At 40.9% G+C, this 22,132-nt stretch overlaps 1 protein-coding gene across 6 annotated transcripts in view; it reads left to right on the top strand.

The window, feature by feature from the left end:
- samd4a (sterile alpha motif domain containing 4A) overlaps window positions 1–18,473 on the top strand; it is a 43,005-nt gene extending 24,532 nt beyond the window's left edge. For 2 of the 6 annotated variants that reach the window (XM_088925729.1, XM_088925727.1), the window contains 9 exons: window positions 2,386–2,495; window positions 3,246–3,332; window positions 3,703–3,934; window positions 4,050–4,135; window positions 4,657–4,775; window positions 5,320–5,524; window positions 7,169–7,295; window positions 8,733–8,816; window positions 12,538–18,473. In XM_088925729.1, the coding sequence (XP_088781855.1) occupies window positions 2,386–2,495; window positions 3,246–3,332; window positions 3,703–3,934; window positions 4,050–4,135; window positions 4,657–4,775; window positions 5,320–5,524; window positions 7,169–7,295; window positions 8,733–8,816; window positions 12,538–12,566 (1,079 nt within the window). In that variant the 3' untranslated portion in view covers window positions 12,567–18,473. Of the gene's footprint in view, window positions 1–2,385; window positions 2,496–3,245; window positions 3,333–3,702; window positions 3,935–4,049; window positions 4,136–4,656; window positions 4,776–5,319; window positions 5,525–7,168; window positions 7,296–8,732 lie in introns of all 6 variants that reach the window. The other 4 variants (XM_088925728.1, XM_088925725.1, XR_016091655.1 and 1 more) reach the window with 3 other exon arrangements.
- Window positions 18,474–22,132: the final 3,659 nt, after the last annotated feature.

Genomic DNA, 22,132 nt, shown 5'->3' with positions numbered 1-22,132 from the left:
TGGCCGATCAAGAATATTGATATTTGCGCTCCCTTAAGCGTTTAGAAGTAGATTTGGAGGTGTGCTTTTGGTCATTGTTCTGCTGTAAACTCCATTTGCGAACAAGCCTGTGTTTCTTAGCAAAGGATCCAGGCTTTTAGATACTGTATCCTGATATACTTGATTTCCTGATATGAGAGACATAATAGAATCAGTTAATTCGTTAATTATTAGATTAAGAATCTAATCTGATTACAGGAGTCTACGAGGACCAGAGGATACAAAACAGTCATAAATGAGATTTCGGTTTTTAATCTTCAAAAACTGATGACATTCTTTATCAACAAAAGCTTCACCTTTCTAGAATTGGTACTAGAAAATGGTTGAGACCATCCAAAAACTCAGTTTCTGTTTCATCTGACTATATAGTGTGATCCCATTTGACTTTTGGTAGTAGTCTGGCAAAATTGTCTTTGTTCTCTTTGTCATTATGGACCTCTGCCACAGACCCCAGTTTTTGTGTGATCAACCTGGAAGGTAGTCATGGAGACATTAAATCCATTGAATGTCAGCATGTATTTGAACATTCTCAGTTGTTATCTTGGGTGTGTGTTAGGCTCCCAAGTCCTTTCTGGCCACACATTGGGTTACAATGTCCTTATTTCCTCATCCTGCTGGGGTATCAACCACCCCATTACCCCTGAAGCTCTTGGAGATGGACACCACAACCAAAAGTAGGATTGGTGTGTGTCTTTCAGCTGTCACCAGAGTTATCTATATTGCTAATCGGAGATCTTCAGACAGTGATGATGTGGTAGTGAGTGTTGTGCTTTTATTTTAAAGCTAGTGGTAATCCAGTGGACTTTCAGACATTTCTGAGGCTTTGTGAAACTACCTGACAATCAAAAATCATGAGAGGATTTCACGTTACAGCATTTATTTTGCAGAGTGTGGGAAAAAATCCATACTTCATGCGTGAAGCAATATATGGAATTATTCTGGGTAGTTTTTGTTTCATCCAATACTGAAAGTCTTTAAATTCTTTGCATTTTAATTTATGCAACATATACCAGAAGTATGCTTTCATTTTTTATAATGAAACAAATAAAAGTTCAGTTTAGCTTACCAAGGGTATATATTGATTTGGTGGTGCTACATATTATCTTAGGTAATCATGCTTATATTAATTTCTTTTGATAAATTTCTTTCTTTTGCATTATGGATAATTCAACTTCATTATCTAATGTATCACACAGACTATTTTCTCTCTCAATATTGATGTTTTTCCCTTTTTATGACACCCAATGTGTACCCTCTCTGCTGGTGTAGTCACAATCGCAGTATCAGTTATTTCATCTCCCTGATCTCTGTTGGAATAATAGTGGTTGCAGTGTTGTTTTCATGTATTTTTGCATTTTACAGACAGTGTCTACTTCGTTAAATGTCACATCTTACTATTGCAGGAAAGTACCTTAGTGTAATGAGATGACAGCCTTGAGTATTTTAAATACAAAAGTGGAAATAATATGAGACCGTATATTTAGTTGTCATATATTACATCACTTGGCACCCACATTTTAGCAAAGAAAATTTAACAGTGCATTTTTTTCTCCTTCACTGTCTGAATGAAACAGTTCAAAAGTGTGTGCTCAATAAAATGTAGCATAAAAATTCCGGTTTGAACTATTCCTTCGGGGGCTACAAATGAAAACAAATGTTTCTGCATTATTTAGTAAGTAGCAGGCACCCACTGGAAAGTCTTAATTGTTCAGGTTCTCTATTACAAAATAGATTCTTTCCAGGATACTAAGAATCAGAGTAATTAGGTTAACAGGTTAGCCTGAAAAACGCTGGTATCGTCATTCAAATGGAATCTTCAGAGGTTTTCATTACTGAGCTGGAAAAGAAATGTTACACAGAGACCAGTAATTAATGACAAGGTCTTTGCCGATGTTTAACCAGCACCTGTCTAGCCAAGTATTTGTAGAGCAGTCTCAATTCCGTGCAAATACACTCAGCTGCTGGTTAAATAACACTTGCATATTGGTTAAATGAAGGCCAAACACACGCAGCATATTCATCTGCAGTGTTTTACAAGGAGCAGGATTTGCATAATTACTCTTCTCCCCAAGTTTCAAGATAAAAAACATATGTGATTATAAATATTCAAGTTTTATTTTCTTTCCTCACTTTCATTTTTCATTTTGGATTTCAACCCCAAACCAAGTATAAAGCACTATAAATAAGTTTTTGTTCTTTTTCATAAGGAAGGTTTTGTGTGGAAAGCATTGTTACAAAGACCAATACAAAACTAAGCAGAAACGGTGCAAAATATTGTGTAGGTATAGATTTCCAGTAAGGTACGAAACGGGACATAATGAATGGATTGGGCCGGTCTTTCTACAGATGTACCAGCCTGGTTGAAGAGTCTTCGTCTTCACAAGTACGCAGCTCTCTTCTCCACAATGACCTACGAAGAGATGATGTCCCTCACTGAGCAGCAGCTGGAGTCCCAGGTGAGACGTGCCTAGTAGTGGAGTCCCTAGCTGAGTAGTGTCTCTCTGGTTCAAAAAGTGCCAGTCTCCCCTTCATTGCAGATGCATGAGTAATGGAGAGAACAGGGACTGCCTGGCTCTGGTGGTTTGATCATGGCATTGATGCTGCCAGAAGTTAGGATTAGTTTGCCCTCTGGTCCCAAGGAGGAAGAGATGGGCACTGAATTTCAATTTTATTGTGGTGCACGCAGGATGGGAAAGGAACTCTGCCCTAAAGAACTAAAAGGTGGTTGTGGGACTACACTTCTGCTAGCTTACCTCTGTGAAAAACATGTTCATTGCATTAAAGTAAATTCCCTAGATTTCCATAAATTATCCATATTGCATGAGTTGTATGCATTTTTCTCTTTATATTCTTTAAGAAATTAAGCATCTAGTAATGGCGGAGAAAAGACTTAACTGTGCTGTAAGAAAATTTCCTTCCTGTTTCTGTGAGCTGAAATATTCTAAAAAACACATTCTGGCACCTGTCCTGTCACAACCAACACTGACACCGAGAGGATTTAACCACACTGAAGCCTGGGATGGGAGGGGAAAGCAGTCGAGAAGCCATTTGACTTGTTCGTAATTTGGCGTTATTGGGAAAACGTGCATTTTAGCAGCTGTGTACGTACTTATGTATGGAGGCTGGATCTTCCAGGTTCTCTTTCGTTCCCTATTCTTCTCTATCTGTATGAAACCTAATTTCTCATGATCTCCTCTGCCCTGCAGAACGTCACAAAAGGAGCGAGGCACAAAATTGTCATCAGTATCCAGAAGCTGAAGGAGAGGCAGAATATGCTGCGGTCTCTGGAGAAGGTCAGTGCACAGAGCTTACTCTGACTGTCATTGACCATCTTGCCTCCACTCATATCATCACTTCCCTTCCAATGCCAATGTTTCTACACACTGTCACATCTTGGTTTAACATATTACAGTCCTAGACAGGACAGCACACAGAGTCGTTTGTGAAATCACAAAGCTTTCTTTGAATATGTGAATTATAGGCTTCTTACTGATGCAGCATAGTCAGGATAGCCAGTGTTGTTGAACTCTTTTAAGCCGGGCCATGATTTGACATAGCTATTCATGCCAATCATATTGGGCAGATCGGTCCTCCTTGCTTTCTCGTGTGTGTAGTGCATGCTGGGGCTCGTCCTTGACTGTGCTCTGTCTTTCTCTGTGCCAGGATGTCCTGGAGGGGGGCAATCTGCGCATGCCCCTGCAGGAGCTGCACCAGATGATCCTCACGCCCATCAAGGCCTGCAGCAGTGAGGAGCAGGGACAGCGCCCCCTTCTGGGCTCTGACGGGAAGGGGAGCTGCCCGTCCTCTCAGCTGGCTGGGGGGGAGGCCGAATCGGGGGGCGCTGTCATCGCCGAGGGTGATCTCCCTGCACAGTTCACTCGAGTAATGGGCAAAGGTACTTTACTGCGACCTTGCGTCTTCACGGGATGAATCTGTCTGTGCTGGCGCTGTTCTTATTCGCTCAAGATGGACACTGACGGTGCCTGCTTTTCCTTTTTTTATCTCGTCAGTTTGCACACAGCTTCTCGTCTCCAGACCAGACGAAGAGAACATCAGCTCCTACCTGCAGCTCATTGACAAATGTTTGATCCATGAGGTGAAAACACTTTTTGCATCTGACGTCTGGTTCTCGTGCTTTAGAGTGTACCTAGTCATTATTCTTCTAAACACTCAAATTTAATCTTTGCCTATTTTGTGCGACCATCATTGGTATTGTAGAGATCACGTACATATTTAGCTCATTGACCTTTAAATGTATGGCCTGTTACATTTGTTATAGGCTTGAAAATAGACTTCTCTTTAATTAAATATTTATAGCCATACTTACTACAACCTAATCATTTAATATGATCATTTTGTAAATTTTTATTTTTACTTCAGCTGCCTGCCTCTGCTGTGGTGAGGAATTTGCAGCTTTCCCACGTAGAAGTCCCCCTCTCTTAGATGTGTTTTGACTCCTCTGTAAAATTTGATATGAGCCTATAATAAGAGTAAAGTCTCATGTCATTTTCAGTATATCTGATGCAACTTGCATTCTCCCTATCTGACAGACCTGTAGAACAAAACTGAAATGCAAATGCCGACCTGCCCGTCTCTCCCTCTCTCCCCCCTCCTCAGGCTTTCACAGAGACGCAGAAGAAGCGCCTGTTGTCATGGAAACAGCAGGTGCAGAAGCTGTTCCGTTCGTTCCCAAGGAAATCCCTCTTGGACATGGCAGGATATCGGCAGCAGAGAGGGTAAATGTGGCCAATCACACCTTTTTTAAACAAGCTGTTCTTTGCTCTGTTTATCCATTACTTCCAAACTGCAAGCTACTGATGCAAGTCTCTACTACGCAACTATTAGTTGCGAAGGACTCAGATGTCCAGTTCTTTTTAAGTCTTCCATTGATCATCTTTTAGAGTAATTCTGCCCTTATGCAGTGCTCGTTTTGCTCTGCTGCCTTTCACTTTGCATGTTCATTCCCCTCACTGCTAGTAGGTACGCTGCTGTTATCCACAACACCCTGTGCCTTATGAGCAGACGTCAGCTTTAGTTTGATGTTATTTTTTTTAACGTCCTTCATGCTAAAAGCAGTGAGTAAATTTCTCTGCGATTCCCTCAGGTGTAGCACCACTGTTCATAGGAATATTACAATGTGAATAAGCTCTTGAAGATTTTTAATTTAATCGTCTGTGGGCTTTAAAATGCTGCATTGTTTTGTGCTGCTGCATCTGGCCACCACAGACCTTGCGTGTTCTGACCCTGGTGGCATGTGACGGTCCCGTCTCTTGTTTTCAGTCGTGGTTTTGGCCAGTCCAACTCTCTACCGACCGCGGGCTGTGTCGGGGGAGGGGTGTCGTCTCGGAGGAACCCGCGCCAGTTCCAGATGCCATCCCGGAGTCTGCCTGGAGCAAGACTCGGGTTGCTGGGCACCACGGGCATCCTGGGAGCCGCTCAGCGCAGCGCCAGCAGCACGCCCACCAGCCTGAAGCAGGGCCGACAGGTGAGCTCAAGCCTCCAGACTCCCCCTGTCACACGATAGTTAACCTGCAGCTCCCAACTGGCAGCCCACTGAAGCTCAGCAGGTGTGGTCAGTACCTGGATGGGAGACCTCTTGGGAAAAACTAAGGTTGCTGCTGGAAGAGGTGTTAGTGGGGCCAGCAGGGGGCGCTCACCCTGCGGTCCATGTGGGTCCTAATGCCCCAGTATAGCGATGGGGACACTATACTGTAAACAGGCGCCATCCTTCGGATAAGACGTAAAACCGAGGTCCTGACTCTCTGTGGTCATTAAAAATCCCAGGGCATTTCTCGTAAAGAGTAGGGGTGTAACCCCGGCGTCCTGGCCAAATTTCCCATTGGCCCTTCCCAATCATGGCCTCCTAATAATCCCCATCTATGAATTGGCTTCATTACTCTGCTCTCCTCCCCACTGAGAGCTGATGTGTGGTGAGCGTTCTAAGTGGATGCTGCACATTGGTGGTGGTGGAGGGGATCCCCATTACCTGTAAAGCACTTTGAGTGTAGTGTCCAGAAAAGCCCTATATAAGTTTAAGCAATTATTATTGTTATTATTATTATTATTATTTATTATTATTAGATAGTTTTATAAAAACCAACGGCAATTGGTCAGTAACAAGGCGTGATACTTCTTCCATCTGTCAGTGAATTTGTTACTTCTGAGCTCTTTCTGTGATAAACTTTGTTAAATGGGAATCATTTTAGATTAGGACCAGTTGCTCATTGTTACCGAGCCATTAAAAAAATAAAACTGGAACCTACTTCAGACATTTTTTAAAGGCTTTTGTATTTTTTTTTGTTAAAACATTCCATTCAAATTTTGAAAGCCCTGTCTGCTTGTTAAGGCATTGTTTTATTCCACATTCCAGCACATCTGCATCACAGTGAGTTGGCAGAAGAGCTTCTTAAGATATCCAGGCAGCGCACATGTTTGATAAACAGTTTAATATTAATAAGAATGTGCAAGGGGGGTAAAAAATAGCCACACTGCAGGAGAAATGAAGGAAATAGTGGTGGATGAAAGAGGGGAATGGGAGAGGGAGGTGAGAGAGCAGGACAGGGAGGGGAATGCGTGAGTAAGGGAGGGGAGGAGAGGGGGAGAGCGAGCCAGTCAAAAGTCGGTGAGAACAGTGCACAGGCATTTCCTGTTTTTCCTCACCCAATGTACAGAAGGGCCGGGAAAAGGGGAGAGAGGGACAGGGAGGGATCAGGAGAGGAGGAGTGAGAGGTATGTGTACAGTGGGCAGTTTTCAGTGCAGTGCATCATTGATTAAAGTGTGAAGGGTCTGTAATTTGTTTCCATTACACAGTGTCACTAGTGATGTCCTTTGAAAATCCTGTGCTACATAAACTGTCACTCATTCTCATATTTTAGTGTCCTTCAGATAGCTTAATTTGGGGGTTCCACAATTCCTAGGACTTTTTAAAAGCTGCCAATGGAAATCAGTGACTCATTAAAAAAGATTTTGATTTACATCAGGTTTTTGTCAGCGGTGGTGGGATTGTTTCCCGTATTGTCGCGGAACAGCCCACCAGCTGTGTAAACCTGTATAGAGAAGCGTCACTTAAAAGTTCGTATTGTTGAAGGGGAAACTGCCCCTGACCAGGAGTTTGTTTGATCCTTCTAGGGCCTGTGGTTTGCCAACCCTGGGGGCAGTAATAGTATGCCCAGCAGGACTCACAGCTCCGTCCAGAGAACGCGCTCACTGCCTGTCCACACCACGCCACATACCATGGTCATGTTCCAGCAGGCAGGTAAGAGCCGATGCAGGTGCAGTCTGCAGTGGTGCCATAGAGGAGTCATGGACAGAGGCAGCTGATAACGCGTTGGCCATTACATACCAGTCCGGTTCGTCCTTGCTGCTCAATTTGGTCTGCATATTGGGAAGGTGTTGCCAAAAATGCTTTGGGTAATGAGGTGCTGTCGTGCCCGTCCTGTGCCATCCTTAGTGCTTTCTCCGTGCTCAGCAAAGATGAATTCTTCCGAGTTGACGGGGCTTCCTCTGCTATAACCTAAACCCCAACATCAGCAAGGAGTGAGGAAAACCACTAAAAGAAAGGAAGGGAGCCCAGCAGGGTGAGGGCGCGCAGGAGAGCACAAGCTGGTCACAATAAGCATCTTTGTGCTGGGCACTGTGGCTGTGGTGCTCTTGCTTTCTCTCCCTCTATGGACAGTGCTGGATAGGCACACACAGCTCGCGCAGTCAGGGGGCTGTCCTGGCCCCCAGCCAGAAAATGCAATTCCAAAGCCAAGCCCAGACTTCTTTCCCTCTCCTCCCCTCTGACGCTAGTCAGATTAATGGATTGATTAAAGCACAGACATCACTGGAAGGATTTGGTGCCTAAAAATAGCAGGTTGACTGTTCTGTCCAGCTAGCGAGTGCCTAACTCAGCTCTCCCTCCCCACAAGGGATTTTCAAAGCCCAGTCTGTGTTGACTCAGCTAAAGTCAAGACCGCTTATGGCCATCCTAGTGAAGTGATGAGGGTGGGTTTCAAGGGGCAAATAACTGCCTTAGAAAGACAATCTCTTGTTTTTAATGAGGTATTGTTTGTATACCCAACCAGTCTTTTGTACTTTGATAGTGGCTCACATGGACTAAAGTGTTTGTACCACCCTGGAGCTGTCCATCTTTGGAGTGTTTGAAATGCTGTGAAGGTGCTGGCATTGAGATTATTTGTTAACTCTGCACGTTTGTAACAGCTTAAGCTCAGTCCCTCCCAGCTGGTTGAATTGCCTTAAATGTAAGAGTCGAGTTGACGTTGTTCATTTGTTCTTTCGACAGCTGTTTCTCTCCATCTTCTTGACCTTAACCCAGGTTTGCGATTAGAAAAAATGGAGAATAAGTAGGAAATAAAAATAGAACGGCACATGAATATATATATATCAGTAAAAGTGCAATTAAACATCAATTGTATATTTTAAAAGTATTAACACAGGTTGGATTTATGTCTGTCAAGGCCCTTTCTAATGAACCTCAGTATTACAGAGACTACACGGTTATTTTAGATGTGAAGAGAGGTGTGCGTTCTTTTTGATATTCATTTTACTTACTGACCTTTCTGGAGAGCTGGCATCTGCAAATGTCAGAATGTGTAAATTGCCTGTTGCTTTGTTTCTTCTGGCAACTGTTTGAGTGTACAGCACTTTAATAGTGTTACTCATGTAACGGTGACTTGGTTTGGATTTGCAGAGTTCCAGGTGCCAGTGACAGAGCCAGATATCAACAACCGTCTAGAATCCCTGTGCCTGAGTATGACGGAGCATGCCCTGGGAGGTGAGGAGTTGTTTCTATTGCATTCATTCTTACATCACACATCTTGCTTTGTTTGCTTAACAGCTCATGGGAAGAGATGTCTTGAAGTCAATGATACATTGGTCCTTTCTGCTTTTTATGGAGAGGGGGGGAAAAAACTGACAGTTGTTCAACTTGTGCATTTTTCATATACTTCTATTTATTCCTGGGTTTCTGATAATAGAAGCAGTCGTTGACTTCTGTTATTGCCTGTGCACTGCCTTGGAGCATTTAATATGCACAAAGAAACCTCAAGAACATTATCGAATGGACTAAAATCAAATCTGAAGTGAGATTTAGCTGTTCACCACATTTTGGATTTCTATAGCAAACTGCAAGTAGTCGGATGTAGGGACAGGTCCCATGTTCAGAAATCTGAATGAGGTTTTAATGCATACGGCAGACAGGATTTTGGTTACAAATCAGATTCAGTTAGCATGATTCACAGTTTCAGTTGTGTGATATACTTGTGGTCTTTAATTGACAGTTTTGTTTTTCAGTTTTGCCCCCTCATGTCTGAATTTGGAATTTAAAATTGGTAATGAGCTTGGCTGCTTCTTACACTAGAGAAATTGGGTGTGCTTTCATTTAAGACACCCACTGATGAGTTATGTGCACATTCCCCTGCAGTATATCCATCACTAATTGAGGAGTGATGTTTCTCTCCGGTAACGCTTAGAAATGCACATTTTATAATCAGATGGTGATTTCATCCAGCAATTCTGGAACTATATAGTCTGACCTGCATTCAGATTAAGTGTTTTTACTGGACAAGTCACTTAGAATTCCTTGCAAGAATATGTTTAATGCAAAAATAGTCGTCATGGCTAAGATGGACATTTTTATGTAAAAAGAAAAGGTGTTTTAATTAATTACATCTTCATTATCAAAATCAACTGCAACTGCAATAACACATATTGCCACATGGGGGCAATGTTTGAATGGTAAACTGAAATAATGCTAATGGTTCTTAATGCTAATAGATTTTTTTCTGTGGTTTTTGGAAATGGTGCCATTCAGAACAATAAAAACCTATGGGCAGTAGAAAAAAAAGTAGAAAGGCATGCCCTTGTCTGTTTGTGGAGAATATAGGCATTATTCTTCTGATCATATCTGTCTATAATCCATTGCCTTTGCTCTTTGCAACATTGGATTTGCAAATGTGCTTTGCTAGGTATGATAGGCGGTTTTTGCACTGCAACTTGACTGTGGTATCCCTCTTTCTGAAGCTCTTAGCAGTCATAGCTACTTGCCGAATAAATGCACAGATATCACCATCCTGGAGTGTGCATTTCTGCCTGCTGTTGCCCTTTGCTACTGATGTCTTTCCCTCATAGTTCCATACTGACACTATTGCTTGTCAAACATTAGCAAATTGAACTGTCTTGGTCACTGAGTTTCCTGTCAAACACACCCTAACAATCTAGCAGCCTTGCTAGCCTTATTTCTAGGCCTGTGCAGGCACGAAGGGGTGTTATTTTCTTAATACATGAGTCATACCTCTGTGGATGCCCTTGCTTTTGGTATACTTGGCTTCCCTCATTTAACCAGGTGTCTCCATTTTTTGTCCAATACTTATAGGTTAGTACAATATACCACAGTTTTAGAATACTTTGGATTCCATCCTTATTAATCCTAAGTCACACCACAGCTGCTAAAAGTAATATTCCTTATTTTCAAAATTGTCAAGGAAAGAAAAATTCTATTATTTTTAGCACATTTGTTTACTCTTGTGTTGTCATTAAACTATATTTTTAAACAAAAAAAAAAGGCAGCAGGCAACAGCTTCACTGTTCATTTTCCGGTTTCGTTCAATAAAGGCCCGTTTCTGGCCTGGAGTGGAGCAGACAGTGATCCTTAGTTCTGTGCCCAGCGGCCTGACAAGCAGGGCTTTGTGAGAGCAGCGAGTGAGCAGGCAGAACAGGGCGGCTGTGGGCAGGCCAGGCTGCGGCGCGCTCAGGAATGCGGCTCGGCAGCCCATGTGTCTTGCCGCTGGCTGATTCAAACAAACTGGGCAGTGTTTGTGTGCCACGGGTGTACAAGCTGCCATCCCCAGATACTCCCCCCAGGCCAGCTCCACACAGGAAGTGTGGCCTGCTCTCTCTGACTTTTCCATTGCAGCCTTTAAAAAATATTCACCCTTTTATTTTTTTTTGAAGGGGGGGGGGTAGCATGGGGGACTGAAAGGGTCTGATTATTGGTAAATGTCTGCAGGTTCCCCTAAGGTTGATTTTTAGAACATTCCTTTTTGTTTTACATTCTATATAAGACAATAGATTTTTTTAAATCTATAGGAGTTACATATTTTACTTAAATTTCTTCACTATGGAATATCTGCCTCCTGTCCCTTTGACAAAATCGCTTGTAAAGTAACTGTTGACCATTTTTCTGCTTGAATTACATGCTGGTGAACGTTTGGCAAATGTGTGTGAGAAATAAATTGTGCATTCTTTATCAATTTAGCATGTGCTGTACTGTGGTCTTTTTCTGTCTTGGCATATGGTAATATTTATTGTGTTAGCCACCCTGTTCTTACTTGGTTTTGTTTGTTTCTGTGATCAATCCAAGATGGCATGGATGTAGCAAAAGAATTCTGCTGCTGCTCTGTACTTAACTAAGAAACTGAAGGAGTTTGATACTCCTGACCTGGAGAAGATGAGCATTCTGCTGGAACATTCGATGGTTCAGCAGTAGCAGCTTGTAAAAACCAGTGATGGTGGGAGAGAGCTCACAGATTGCTGTAAAAGCAGAAGACTTAAGCACCCAGATGATCCAGCAGTTGGTCTTGAAACTGGTCTTTATCTCAACGGGATAAAAACACTGAATCCTCACTCACTGCCTTGTACTCCAGACTTTACAAGTTTAGTCGAACAGGAAGATTGCTCACAACATAGTGATGTGATTGTCAGAGGGACCTGAACATGATGAACCATTCAGATTCATGAAGACCAAGGTATTTACATGGTTTACAGGTCCAGCACAGACTTAAGTGTGGAATAAGCACGCAGGATATTTGAATATTGCTCTTCCTGCGGCTGCAACAAGCTCCAGAGTTATTTTCAGATTTCTTCAGTACCCTGATACGCACCTTCTTTTGAAAGAAAGCAGGCAAACTGACTCGGTTTACTCAGCTAAGACATCTGTTACTTTATCTGGTTTACAGGTCTGGTTTTTCCTGAGCCTCCTCTGTTTGGTCAGAGAAATTTGCACACCCAGGACAGCCATCTGTTAAGGCAAAAAACGGAATGAACAGATTAGAGAAACCTCGATTCACTTTGCAAAATTTATATTGAATATCTTAATTATTTAATTTATCTGAACTAATGTAATTGTAGAAGTTAGAATAGAAAAGCTGAAAAGTTAAGTGTAAGTGCATGGGGTCTGCCAGGAGTACACCCCTGTGCTGATCAAATGGCAGGAAGACCAGCAAAACATTAAGTTTTCTTCCTGGAGCTGTCTTAACACTTTTTTAATTCTTTTCTAACAAAGTAGATTTACCATCGAATAGCATCAGAAAAAGTGAGCTTTAGCACATTCAAAATTTCAAGATCTTAACAAAAGGATTTCAGATTTTAGGTAGAAAACGCATTTCTCCTCAACTAAAAAACACAAAGTATGTGAGAAATAATGGCTTTTTAATGGGAACATCCTTTAAAATTCAGAAATGGGCTTTGATATCATTTTTGTTTATATTTGTTGGCAGATGGTATGGATCGGACATCAACCATCTGAGGCTACAGCTATGAGACCCAGGGAGACAGAGCTGGCCAGAGGTCACAGGAGAGGTCACCCTGAGGTCAAGAGGGGTCACCCACCTGCTCACCTGCCTACCCGGCTGCCACCAGGGGCACTGGGTTATCCAAAAACCGCCATCCGCCATTTCACAGAAGGCTTTCCATTAGTATATTTTCCATTGCTGTTAACAGTTGGCAACTTTTTGTGAACAAAAATGGCATGTTTACAAGTACTTGGCTTTTTGGAAAAATGGTCCTTGCAGTAAAACAAAGAAAAAAAAGTCTCTTCTGACGAGAGCAACTTCGAGGTCTCTGTGGATGCTACCGATGAAATCAGACGATCTGAATTTGGTAGACCTACGACAGTTACCACAAAGCAGGTGTGACTGTAGTTGAGGCAGCAGTGAATCCATCCAACCAACAAAAAGGCCTACACTGGGAGACAGCGATCCTTACGATCATATCACAAGGATCATCGCCTTGTCCAAACAAATGAGAGAGAAAAACTGGGAGAAACTTTGCTTTGTATAGAAGATGGGGAAAAAAGCAGATGTATACACATATAAGTATTGTTTACATAAAATGCTACTATTAAGGGTACCGAAACATATATAAAAGTTCAGGTATGAATGTTATTCCTTTTTTTAAAGCAATGTTATTGTAAATGCTCATAGTTTTATTTTTCATATAGTAGTTATCATCCTATCTTTTTTTTTTTTGATCCAACCAGCAGAAAAGCTGAGCTAAAAAAAGACTAGGAAATACTGTTTGTTTTGCTCTTGGTCTCGGGATGTAAGGATTCAGGAATACGGTGTCCTCTGGAAAGGGCAGAGTGTTGTAGGATGAGGGACGGAGCAGGTGATTTGAAGGAAGTGGATTTTTGTCAAGTGGGAGAGAGAATGACGGAAGGAGGCAAGATAACAGTATACTTTTATAAAAAGCAGAGGGTACTCTAGCTCTGTAGGATTCATCAGGAATTTTGTGTTGGGTTTGATGCGGTTGGGGTGATAGAGTGTGCTACAAGAAGGTGCGTTTCCAAGTGTCAGCCCAGTTACACTTTGTTGGCAGTTGGCAGAACACACCATTGTTGTGGTTAGTTAACATCACAGTCTTTAGTTTTCACACAGTATTTTCAATGAAGTGAAATGTTCTGCACTTACCAGTGTATAATCCAGATTGGCACTGCTGTGGAGTAATAGCTTTCATCCTTTATTTCATCTTTGTGTTAACCATCTCCAGCTTGACAGGGAAGCTGTCTCTCTATCTCTCTACTGAACGCTGCAGACTGAGCGAAACTGGGCAGGTGCAGCTACCTTTTCTTCTATGAAGAAAAGCAAGTACAACCGGGACAGAGTTAGAGACTGGTATCTTTATGAAGCATGGAGTCTTGGTCTGAGCCATTGAAGATGATATCTGATTTGAGGGGAGATTGGAACTAAAGCGCAGACTTGTTTAGAAGAAGGCAACAGAGCCACGAAAGAAAGTCATTGCATTATTTCTAATTATTTCGGGTGTTGTTTTAATTGAGCCTGGCACTAAGGAGTCATGAACATTTAAAACAATACAGGGATTGTTGAGGAGAAGAAGGTGCTGTACGTCTAGTGACAATATATTGGGGTCATGTGATGCTTGTGAGGCGATAGAACGCATAGTTTGAAGTGCAGGCTTGTAGAATCTGAAGAGACATGACTGGCAGGAGGCTGGAAGTAGGGATGAGAGGGCAGTGATGAAACAGTGTTTGGCTTTGGAAGCAGAGATACTGAGTTAATGAAAAGTCAGAGTAGGTCTGAAATATTGTTTAGTAAGGATTTTACTTTTCAGCTTTTTACTGTTGAATAGTGAAAGCTGGCCTGTAGCAGACATTAAAAATGAGTAAATCTACGCTGAGAACTGGGAATATATGATACTGAGGAAGAAAACTGGAAAATGTACAGGAAAGATATTAAAGGCACCTATCCTGAGAAGGAATTTCAAAACCATTTGCATAGTTTAGCTAAACTCCCAGACCTTAAAGGTTTTTATTTTTTCTATTTATTCTTTTGTTTAGTTTTTAGTTCCACCTGGTGGCCAAATACAGTACAGTGCAGTTGCACATTTTTTTTAAATTCTTTATTCATGTTCCTTGTAAACAAACCTGATTGTTAGTCTTAGATCTGTTCTGCTTTTTTTTATATTTTCAATTGTTGTCTTAATTGATGGAGTTGGCAGTTTAATGAAATATAGCGGTCTTTGATCTTGTAAAAGCCTTTTCAGTTGCGTACCTTTAATACAAAGCTGAATTAAGGAGTAACTTACAGTAGATGTCTAGAGAGGCAGTTTTTTTCAGGCTATGCGCATTTCTATGCTGAAGGTCACTTCTTTCATTTAAAAGCTCAATTTAAATGGGTTTTGGCAAATCCTATTCATTATCAAGATCTACTAATAGAACGTGAGTTCAAAGTAAGGGTATGAAAACCCCATCTAAGAGTGCAGCCTTCGATGAACAAATATTTATTTTTTAAATGATTGAATTAGTTGCACCTTGCTGTTGTGAAACCGCTTCAGAAAGCACTTTTATATGGTAGGTTTTTCTTTCAAAGTGCAGACCTGTGGTTTTCATTTTCTTTCTGATGCAAAGTGCTCAGTCACTCAGTGTAGTGCATGAATGTCATTCTTTTGAAACAGAGGTTTTCATCACATATCTACATCAGTCACTGTTGAGCAGAGGCAGGGAGACTCAGCCTTTTAATGTCATGTTCATGATATGTGCTGTGCACCTCTGTTCACATTATGTTGGTCTAACTAGCAATGTGCTCATTCTGTCCCCTGTGCAGCGTGGACCTTTACTTACCTGCCAAAGTGGTTCCATAAGTGATCCTTTTTACAGTCTGTTACCGTCGCACACAGAACAAGCAAATTAAACTCCTAAGGGAGATAGAACACTTGTATTGTTTTCAAGCAGCTATGCTGTACCCCTGGTGTTCTAGCACGAGTTAGAACATTCTGTCTTTGGTGAGACCTGAGAAGTCTTTGGAAAGAAGCAGCTTTAGCCAGTGGGCTTCAGTGCCAGCCAAGTCACAGTGCCAGATGTACTGTACAGCAGTTATTGATGGGTCTCAGTGACAGCAGTAGCAGGAGGAGCTGAGGTGAAGTGTGTGAAAGGGGTAATATACATGCCATATAATGTGGTCTTTAACAGTTACATTTGTATGCAAGGATATTTCAGCAGAGTAACTGCTCTGTTTTTTCATGCCTTAAGAATGATCAAATGTGGCAAAAATGTTAGAAGTGTAACACTACATGGGCTTTGTACATGAAAGCCATACAGGTTTAGAAAGAAAGCTGTGTTTTTTGCATGGTCGGATCTTATGGATTCTTTGAGAAATCGCAGCAGTTCAGCCCTCATATACAATTTTGAGAAGCTTTTTCTACAAAATAGTGTTTAGTGTCTGAGAATGCATGGTGATGCAAATTTTATAGAGCATGTTGCCTTGTCAGCAGTTCTGTTGGAGTAGCTGGTAAACATTAAGTGGCATTAATTGCACAGTAGTTACATGTCCTCTTTAGACAAAGTAAGATTGTAATTACAGCTACTTAATGTTGTTACCATATTAATAAATTAGAAAGAAAAATATTTGCAGATTCAAATTATTTATTCTTTTTTTCCAATTACTGTTGCAGAGGTGATTATTATATTCATTAAATGTATTATTTAAGATACCGTATGTATTATCTTGCTATGGCTGGTGACCATAAGTACATCTCAAATATTAACATAGTTAATTTTTTTAATGTAATCGCTTATGTCAATTTATAGTATGGAAGAGACTTTGGTTTTTCCTGTAGGTTTTTGTGTTACCTTTTGATATCTAAATGTTAATGTCCTGGCAATACAAAGCCCAGAATGCTTCTTTCTGTAAATGGTTTCACCTCCAAACTCATCAGTACTGTAAAGGGTGATTGGATTCACAACTATGGACAATAGACGCATCACATTTATATTTTCTGTAGCAAGTTAAGTTTAAGGTAGTCGGATGGGTTCATCTCCCTCCTAAGGCCACATAATAAAATAATGTACATTAAAATAGAGGGATATATATATAAAATAAAGAAAACCATGCACTGGAGTTCTGTTAAAAACATGCTTAAACGTGGTATTAAAAAAAGATTTGACCCATCTGTTAGACCCATGAACCAGACATCTTTGTTCTCTTGCTGTGTAACGAACAGCAGTTTATAGAGAAGCAGAACTGACTGTGATTGCTTTATAAGAGGGAATCTTGATGAAAGGGCAAATAAAGGAGATTAGGACCTCGTGTCTCATACACTATTTGTTATTGTCAGATTAAACCATAATTTACATCCTTTAAACCTAAAAATAATTATCGCCCCATAGTGGACATGGGAAAGCCATGGGGATATGAGCATAGACTCTATACACTATCAGTACCCTGCCGGAAGACTGGAAGGGAGAGGGGGGTGTGTATTATGTATTGACAGTCCCCTAAGCCAAACCACCCACCCCTTCAACTGATGCCAAAGCAAATGCAGAGGACGAATACAGCTGAAACCAGCCTGCCCACCCCCCCACCCCCCCCAGGGTCCACAGTGCGTGACAGAGACTCGCAGTTGGGTGTGTGTTTTGCCTTTGAAGACTGTATTCACTTTGCAGCTGTCTTGTACGTTCATTATGGTTTGCTTATTTTACACACAGAGGGCTCCCAGGAATAAGAGGCTCTGTAAAACTGTGGTATTTACAGCAATCTTTACAGTGATATTCCAGACTTTTATTTAGCATAAATGAAAAGAAGGGTGATTTTGTTGTTGTTGTTTTTTTTACTGATCATTACAGTGTAGACCATAGATCTTACTGGAATGATGATGCTTATGTTGTAAATTGAGCATCCAGACTGTAAAATACCGCTTTACTGTGTGCGTTTTCTTCCTAAGAGCCCATGTCCTGTATTGACTGCAGGCTTACATCTATATTTGAAGAGAGTATCCTATGTTTAAAGAAAAAAAAGAAAAACAAAAAAATAATTTATATTAAACGAATGCATGCACGAGGCTGCGAAGTCATATATTTAGAATAACAAATGGCAGTGCCTTTTCTTTTGTATTCATACATCTACCCAAAATATAAGTGATTTTATAAGGACTTTAAAAAAAGAGCAAGCATACAGCTATGATGGGGATGATGATATAAGAATGTTGATAACAGCAAAATAGTATATCGCAAGTACAAGCTAAAAAAACATTTATAACGATGGTGTTGATTGATGAGCTGCGTTCAGCCAGGCAACATTGGAGCACTTCCTCCAACGGACTCGTCGTGTCAGCTCATCATGTTAGTCTGTAGGTACTTCTGATGCCGATATGAAGTTATAAATATACCTGTCTGTAAAACAAATGGATGTACATATGTGTGTGTGTGCAAACAACAAGGCCTGTATGTGTGTCTGCGTTTCTCTGTATATATGTGTACGCTAAAAGTGTAACAGTATGATACACATTGCATGGCATACATCAGTGCATTTGTGAAGCTTCTGAAGATCACTGTGACATGTAATTCAAGGGAATGAAATTCTCTGCCACCCTTCTGCAAGAAAGCAATTAGTCACTTTCTCTTGGGAAGCGGCGGAGAACCGAAACGTCTCCAGCAGGAGTTCATGGTTAGGAGTTCCAATGTCCGCATTCTGTATGTATGCAGTTTTGCAGCGTCGCACTTCATTGATGCAGATTACTTTCCACTTCTAGCGTGACAGTGTGTGTATTTTGTGTGTGTTTATTTGGACAGAAGCATACGTGTTCACTTTGCAGCAAGGTGAGCGTGCGTCCATTGGCGTGTTACTGTGTCTTGAGTGCTTGACGTCTATGTGACCACCACAGACAAAAAAAAAAGCATTAAAAATAACTTTGTTCTAAAGTATTGCTTCCCTTGTTATTTTGTCTCCATGGACATAGTTTGCTGTGGTTGAGAAAACTTCCAAAGGTTGAAGTGAAATGTGTAAATATTTTAATTATTTTAGGACAATCAGGTATTTACAAATAATCTATTCATGATCAGAAAGCAGGTTTTTCCTTGTAAATCCTGTCTTAGAATTAACCCTATCCCAGAAACAATGTGTACAAGTTAAGAACTACACACTAGACAAGACCAGTCCATCAGTGGGTTTTCCGTCCAGCTCGAAAGAATGAGCTAAACCAGCTGGTTACTGGCTGAATTAAATTGAGCAGCTTCCCCCAGCTGTTCACGTGCTGGTGCTTTAAAGAGACCTTCAAAACCTTCAGACACACTATACCTTCAAGTACAGGATTGGACACCCCTGATACAGACATTTCAATTAACTGAGTGACCATGCCTTTGGAGGAAACCATAGCACCTTGTGAAAACCTGCACAAAATACACAAGGTGCCCCAAGTAGGAATAATAATAATAATAAATTTTATTTTATATAGCGGCTTTAAAGGTGGCTTCTCAAAGCGCTGTACAGGATGACAATAACAATAAATTAAGAAGAATACACAAGATAAGACACAATTACAATTACAATTACAACAATACAACAATAACAATAGAAGAGACCGTGGAAGGTGGTACTAAAAAGAGCAGAGGGGTGTAGAATGGAACCAGTTAAGTAAAGGCTTTTCTGAAGAAGAAGGTTTTGAGTCTGGATTTGAAGGAGTTTAGAGAAGGCGACTCTCTGATTATCTTGTGCAGAGAGTTCCAGAGCTTGGGGGCATAACAGGAGAAGGCCCTGTCACCCATACAATGTAGACGGGCTTGGGGGACAGTAAGGAGGGCAGAATTTGAAGAGCGGAGGTTGCGAGGTGGGGAGTAGGGCGATAATAGGTCAGACAGGTATTGAGGTGCCAAGCCAGGCAGAGCCTTATAGGTGAGCATGAGGATTTTAAAGTCTACGCGGAATTGGACTGGAAGCCAGTGCAAGGACTCCAGGATAGGAGTAATGTGAACACTTGCACTAGACCTGGTCAGGATTCTGGCTGCTGAATTGTGGACATACTGCAGTTTGTTCAGAGTAGATTTAGATACCCCAGCGAGTAGAGCATTGCAGTAGTCAATTCGAGAGAATACAAATATGTTGATCAGCTTTTCAGCTACAGTTAATGATAGCATAGGGCGTAGTCTTGCGATATTTCTAAGATGGAAAAAAAAAGATGTTTTGACAGTATGCTGCACGTGGGTCGAATGTTAAGCCAGAATCGAATATAACCCCAAGGTTTTTCAATTTTGATTGAAGCTCAAGTACAGAGCCATCTACAGATAGGGTTACAGGACTGGCTTGACGAAGTTGATGGGGGGTACCAATAAGCATGACTTCAGTCTTGTCGCAGTTAAGATGAAGGAAGTTTTGAGTCATCCAAATTTTTATGTCAGAGATGCAATTAGAATAGAGACAGCCACATCAGTGTCAGGAATCCAACCCAGGACTCAAGAGCACTGTGGCAGCAGTGTTAACGGGCTTTTGAATCTTTTACTACACCATGTACAGTTAAATAAATCCCTCCTGCACAAGTCTGTCTCTACCACTTCACAGGTTCATGCTTAATGGAGTAGCACAGCTACATCTGAAGCACTTTTTTAAAAACCATTCACGATTATTTCTGCTATACGAATATGGGAATGTGTTCTTAGGCTACCATACAGTAATTACTAAAATGCACCGGCTATATCTCTTCAATACCCTGTGCCACACATTTTTCTACTATAAGAAAATATGTATGTCACAGGGTATTGTAGGCTTGCACAGAACACATCACCACTCTTTCTGGGGAATTTATCCAAACATTGTATGTGATAGTTAAAGGAAATCGGGTTATCTTGGCAAGGAAATGAAAACCTCAAAAGTCTGAACAATTGCCATTTATCACTGAAATACAATGAACTACATTTCAGGAAAACCCCATTGCTGGTAAATCCAAAGTAGGTTGTTTCCTGCTTCTTTCTTATCCAGGGTGTACGACCATTGTAAAACTGAAATTAAACAAGGAAAGTCCGTTACCGTAAATGATACAACCTCATTGTTCCTTTTTTTCTGATTGGAACACATAGGTTGGGTTAACCCCTAAGGGCATTGGCATGAGCTGAGCTGCTATGTGCTTATTAAACTGTACTGACGAAGAATCAAAAGCATGACAGCCAGCAGCATGTACAATGCCACTAAGCAACATGGAGCAATTCTAAATAAGTATGTTTCCAATAAATGATGGGTGTGTATTGTACAACCCTGGAATGTAGCAAATCAAGGATCTTGGAGACATGATAGTGTAGGTGTATAGAATGTAGAAATAAGAGTTCTCAATGACAAAGTATCAGACTAATGTTAAACTTTCTATGGAACAAGCAAAGGCTAATTCCTCACTGAAAAATAGAAAGAAGAAATGTTTCAGCCCTTGAGCCTTCTTCAAGTGTAACGGAGAGAGAGGAAGATGGCAGGGATGTAAACTCGCAAGACAACAAGGGACGTAACGAAAGAGCATGGACATAAAACAGGTAAGAAAGTGTGTCCAAATGAAGGCAGAGCTGTGAAAGAATTAAATATGTAATTGCACGAAAAGACATGATTCATTGAGAGAAGGCAGAAGGTGTGATTCATCTTTAAGGATAATGTTGTCTTCCGATGGTTTTCTGAAATAGGACTCATGCAAACAGGCCTTTTTTTCCCCTCACACCTGAAGCAGGCTGAACAGCCTTCATTCCACTTTTCACATTCACTTGTCGCTTTGAAACCAGTGCCTGATGATAAAGCTCACCAGTCAAACATGCCCTTTCAATTTTTGAGATACAGGATGACAGGCAAACGCAGCCACTGAAGTGTACAAATCTACAATAATGCAAGTAACAACTGGAGGCTGGAGAAAAAAATCATTTCTTCAGAGTAAATGGTTCACATGCTGTTTTAATCATACCTGGGATTGATGCATCATATTTAGGTACCTTTTGATCCTGAAACAAGTGGTTACATTTGCTGGGCTTACATCTGTGCAACCTGAAGCATAATGTTTTTTTTCATATTCAAAGAAATTTTCTTCCGACGATAACATGCAGGCATAGCTCATCCTGTATTAATGTCAGGTATTTAATATCAGCTTGATGATAAACACTGGCCTCAAGAACTGAATTCAAGCATCGTGTTTGAAATCTCTCTCTACATCCTTGACACATTAATGCAGCAATCATTCATCTGCCTTTCTGTTTTGAAACGTGCAGATTTGCTTTTAGTTATAAAATTGTAGGGCTTTAAAAACGGCATCACTTCGTGAGTAATTTTGGTGAGCTTCTTGCCATATTGATTGCATGTAACTGAAAAGCCAATAATTAATAATGCCAAATTCAGTCATCAAAAACTCATCTAGTACCAGAAATCAACATGCAAAAGAAAAATAGTGACTGAGCTTGCCATATGCAATAATACTATGCAAATATATGACACACATTTGACAGATATTACTTTATTGTTGTTCAGACATCAGAAAATGAACAGACAGAAATTAAAGAGATGTGACAATTAGGATTTGAACTCCACAATATACAGTGAGAGTAGAGGGAGAATCAGACCTCAG

This window comes from Atractosteus spatula, chromosome 9 (assembly GCF_055471065.1).
Source record: "Atractosteus spatula isolate fAtrSpa1 chromosome 9, fAtrSpa1.hap1, whole genome shotgun sequence".
In the NCBI taxonomy this organism is placed as follows: Eukaryota; Metazoa; Chordata; class Actinopteri; order Semionotiformes; family Lepisosteidae; genus Atractosteus; species Atractosteus spatula.
This window is presented reverse-complemented; position numbering and strand designations above follow the sequence as displayed.